The sequence below is a fragment of the Apis cerana genome, linkage group LG9 (genome assembly GCF_029169275.1).
Source record: "Apis cerana isolate GH-2021 linkage group LG9, AcerK_1.0, whole genome shotgun sequence".
Classification (NCBI taxonomy): Eukaryota; Metazoa; Arthropoda; class Insecta; order Hymenoptera; family Apidae; genus Apis; species Apis cerana.
In genome coordinates this window covers 78,824-83,402 of record NC_083860.1, presented here as the reverse complement: position 1 = coordinate 83,402, position 4,579 = coordinate 78,824, and the positions used below count along the sequence as shown (strand labels likewise).

The following is a 4,579-nucleotide window of genomic DNA, read 5'->3' as shown; positions in this document are numbered from 1 at the left end:
AAAAGTTCTTATTGCTCAAATAATTAAATATATTCGAAATTATATCATATTTGATTTTATTTTAATCAGAAAAATTTACAAATATATTGATAAAAATTTCATTTAGCAAACAAAAAAAATTTGCATTATTTACGTACATATAATATATAATATATATATATTTGTTTTTTTATTATTCCAAAATTTGTTCTTTCCAAAATCTGTTTTTTTTTACTTGTTTTATTTTATTCGATTTATAAAATTTTATAATATGAAAAATATTATTGAAATTCCTAAATTTATCAAAATTTTCAAGACTTACAAATATAATTTAGTTTTAGATTTATATTTAAAACAATTTGAATCTTTATAGTTTTTAAAAATTTCGAAATTCGTTTTAAAATTAAGATACAGATTATTATCTGATGGAAAAAATTATATTATATATTACATCTATTTATATTTTGTCTATGGTAACACACAAAATTTTATAAGATGTCTATCTTTAATTTATCTATGGTTATATTTTCGTATATAAACAGTTTCTGTATTAATAAAATTATGTATGTGATTAAGAGAATGCAACTGGAAATGAATATTGATTTATTGATTTATTGATTTTATAATTAGTATACATTGATTTAAATTATATAATTTCTATAGATGATTTTAATTTTATCTTGTAATAACCTTAATAGAATAAATTTAGATTTTATTCATTTTTTATGTTTTTTTATGAAATTTTATTACATATTTATAATGTATTAATATTTATTTCAGATTAACTTATAAAATTAATATATATATAATAATATATGTACATAATAATAAGTCGATTTGACACTTTTTTTAATATATTAGAAAATATGTCTACCAAATATTATGCAGTAGCAAGAGGTCGTACACCTGGTATTTACAATACTTGGTAATAATTTTTATTTTTATAGATAAAAATATTATATATTTAATTTTATAAAAATTTTATATATATTATATATTTTTACAATATAATGCATTAATATATTAATTTTTTAATTTTATAATAGAAATTATAAAATATTTTTTTTTATTAAAAAATATTTTAATTTTTGTATTCTTATTAAATAAGGCTTGAATGTAAAGAACAAGTCGACCAATTTCCTCGACCTATATTTAGAAAGTTTCATTCAAAAGAAGAAGCTGAAGATTTTATTAAACAATGTACAAAAACAAATAAAAAAGAAAACAATAAAAATTTATCATCTATACTTGGGAAAAGGTAAAAACTTTTAATTTTTATCTTTTATTTTATTGATAAATATTTATATTTTAATTTAAAAATACATTTAGATTACAAAATAATCAAGAGACTAATAATAAAAAATCATTGAAAAAACAAAAACAGATGAATTTAGAAGAACATTCAAAGATTATACATATTGAAAACAAGGTAAATATTTTTATTTATGAAAATGCAAAAAATATATAAAAAGATATAAATGGATTTTTAAATGTCTTTTTCATTATTAATATAATTAATAATATTTATATAATATAATTTTGAAATTTATTTTATTAATATATATTTTTATTAATTTAGGAAATAAGTGGAGATTTCAACATTGATAATGATGGTTATGTTAATGTATATACAGATGGTGCATGTAGTTTAAATGGACGTAAAAATGCTCAAGCAGGTATAGGTGTTTGGTTTGGCAATAATCATCCTCTGTATGTTATATTTTTTAATTATTTTTTAATTCAATATGAAAGATTTATTTATAAATTTCAATTATAGTAATATATCAAAAGCAGTTGTTGGAAGAGCAACTAATAATATGGCAGAAATTCAAGCTGTAACAATAGCAGCTAAACAAGCAAAAAAGGCAGGTATTAAAAATTTAAAAATTAATACAGATTCACAATTTCTTATTTCTTGTATAAATAATTGGATGCCAAAATGGAAACGTAATGGATGGAAAACTTTTAATAATAAACCTGTAATAAATAAAATTGAGTTATTAGAAATGGAAAATGCTTTAAAATCTTTAAATGTAATCTGGGTAATATATAATTATTTTATTAATATTTTATATTATATTTCTATTTTTTATATACAGATATTTTAATATTTCAGAATCATGTTAATGGTCATGCTGGAATTTATGGTAATGAAATGGCTGATAAATTAGCACGAGCCGGATGTTCAAAATATTAGAAATACTTATATTAAATATGATATAAAGAATTTCAATCAAGATCAGAATCTAAATTTTTGAAAATTTGGAAAAGCTTTTAAATTCTTGTTCATATATTTTTTTAATTAATTTAAATCTTATTAAAAAAATGATAAAAAAGTAAATAATTATTTAAAAGCAAAAAATAAAAATAATATGGCAAAAAAATTATATCTTATTATATCTTTTTATCTTTATAAAAATAATACTAATGAAATGTTGAGATTTTTACGATTAAAAGTGAATAAATATGCAAATCATGTTATTTTTATTAATTAAGTTATTATTGATAATTATTGATAATATTAATTTGTTTCAATTACTACAAAAATTTAATTTGAATCATATTCATTTTAATCGAATAAAACTTAACAATCTATTACTATTTTCATAAAGACAAGAAAAAAATTATATAAAATTTTTTTCATTCGTAATATGGTATTCGTAATATTTCTTTGAAATACATATGTACATTGTTATTGTTGCATGTTTATGGATTATATATTATATCTATTTTGTTTTATTTGATTATATTTATTCTTTTTTTTATTTTTTATGATTTGCCACTTCGAGATTAATAAGAAAAGAATGAAGATAGATCTTTAAAATTTAACCAATTATTATAATATATATAATTATTTATAATAATCATTAAATATTCCTAATATATTTTTAGATTTAATTTTAAATATATAAATTTAATTGATTTTAAGTATATTTACATAATTGTAATATTTAAATTTTAAAGAATACTAATTTAATAAAAATAAATGTATAAATATATAATTTGTAATTAATACATATATTTTTTCAGAATTAGTAATAGTTTAGGACTTTGTTAATATATATTAACAAATATATTTATATCAAAAAGATATACATTTATATATATAATGTATATATAATGTATATGAGCATATATGTATCTTTTATTAATATTTGAAGAAAAATTTTAATACAATATATTTGAAATAATGGGAATATCAATTAACTGGAGATTGTTGAGGTAATTTCAAGTAATTGTTTCTTTTCTAACTTTATTAACGAGTTATTAATAAAAAATACTATCAATTATGATAATAGTTGAGCCACGACAATACCGTTTATATTGCCAGCCATTATATTGAATTATATTATATTCAAATAATAAACTAATTAATTATTATACTTAGAATAAATAAATCGAATTTATACGTCATTCAAATAAATAATGTAAAATTGTGATAGAAAAAATCGAATATAAAATTTTTTTAATAAATGATAAATAATATATATTTAAAATATAAAAAATAAATAATAAATTATAGTATAGTACCCTATATTAAAAAAACAATTCATCAAATAAATAGATAAAGTCAGTCATACATTGAAAATTCAATTGAAGTTTTGAAATTATTAGATTTTCTTCTGGATATTTTTTCTTAATATTGACGAATTAATTCTTGATAGATTTACATATAATATCACTAAAAAATAAGATAATATATCGTCGGATCAATGTATTTCAATACATTTCTTACATATAAACTCTATCTTGGATGTACTTTTCGCACATATACTTGTTAGATTTAATGCAAATATAGTTAGATTCCAGACACTGAATTGAAACTAATATTTTATTTGTATTCCAATATATTACAATTTTTATTGTATAATAATTGTATAATAATCCAGGCATTGATGGCTGCCAAATCTAAAAACAATTATAAAATACATGAAGGAGCCACCTATGGCATTCTGCTTTCAGAAGATTTTCTTCATTATTTACATTTTTTGTTTCACATTCGTTTTCAATATCTGAAATGATATGCATTCTTTTTTTTTATGGTATATATTGTGATAATTTTCATTCTTACTGTCAGAATTTTCAATTTCGTTTATATTGTCAAATTCTTCCTCGCTTTCCCATAATTCATTTATATATAATCCGATCCAGATTGTCTTCATTTATGCTGGTTATTCTTTTTATTCTTCTTATTATTCTTTTTATTATTTTTTTTATCAATTCCATATTTTTTGAAGACTTGCCCATAATAATATAAATATAAAAAAAATATTTTTTTGGATAAGTTTTGAAAATATCTTAAAAAATTCAAATCTTCACTTATGAAAATAAATTTTTGCTAAGTTTCCAAATAGCACTTATTTTTTTTTACAAAACGCATTGTTAAAATTATCTTTCACGTCAATCTATTTGTTATTATAAAATACTTACAAAAATCATTTTTCTCTGCAAAATTCATCATTAAAGGGATTGTTTGTTATCATATCACAATTATAAACAACTTGTTTGATTATGTATTTATTGATAAACAGTCATCATTTGCTTGATGTTGTTTTTTCTTATTCATTGTTATTTTATTTTTGTTATTTCGCAATAATTG

The 4,579-nt window shown here is 18.1% G+C and overlaps 1 protein-coding gene across 3 annotated transcripts; it reads left to right on the top strand.

The window, feature by feature from the left end:
* Positions 1-438: 438 nt before the first annotated feature.
* LOC107995240 (ribonuclease H1) lies at positions 439-2,363 on the top strand. 3 transcript variants are annotated; one of them, XM_062079758.1, is made up of 7 exons: positions 439-542; positions 760-904; positions 1,088-1,237; positions 1,309-1,408; positions 1,559-1,689; positions 1,757-2,021; positions 2,096-2,363. In XM_062079758.1, the coding sequence occupies exons 2-7, from the start codon at positions 795-797 to the stop codon at positions 2,174-2,176; spliced, it is 837 nt and encodes a 278-aa protein (XP_061935742.1). In that variant the 5' UTR covers positions 439-542; positions 760-794; the 3' UTR covers positions 2,177-2,363. The 3 variants fall into 3 exon arrangements, with proteins under 3 accessions (XP_061935742.1, XP_061935741.1, XP_061935743.1); XM_062079757.1 differs by having other exon boundaries at positions 452-661; XM_062079759.1 differs by having other exon boundaries at positions 492-661; positions 1,757-2,012.
* The last annotated feature ends 2,216 nt before the right edge of the window (positions 2,364-4,579 follow it).

Excerpts from the sequence above, each read along its gene's own strand:
- LOC107995240 (XM_062079758.1), top strand. The coding sequence starts at position 795 with ATGTACATAATAATAAGTCGATTTGACACTTTTTTTAATATATTAGAA. Across the intron at positions 905-1,087 it reads CCTGGTATTTACAATACTTG|GCTTGAATGTAAAGAACAAG; the intron begins GTAATAATTTTT and ends TTATTAAATAAG. Across the intron at positions 1,409-1,558 it reads TTATACATATTGAAAACAAG|GAAATAAGTGGAGATTTCAA; the intron begins GTAAATATTTTT and ends TTATTAATTTAG.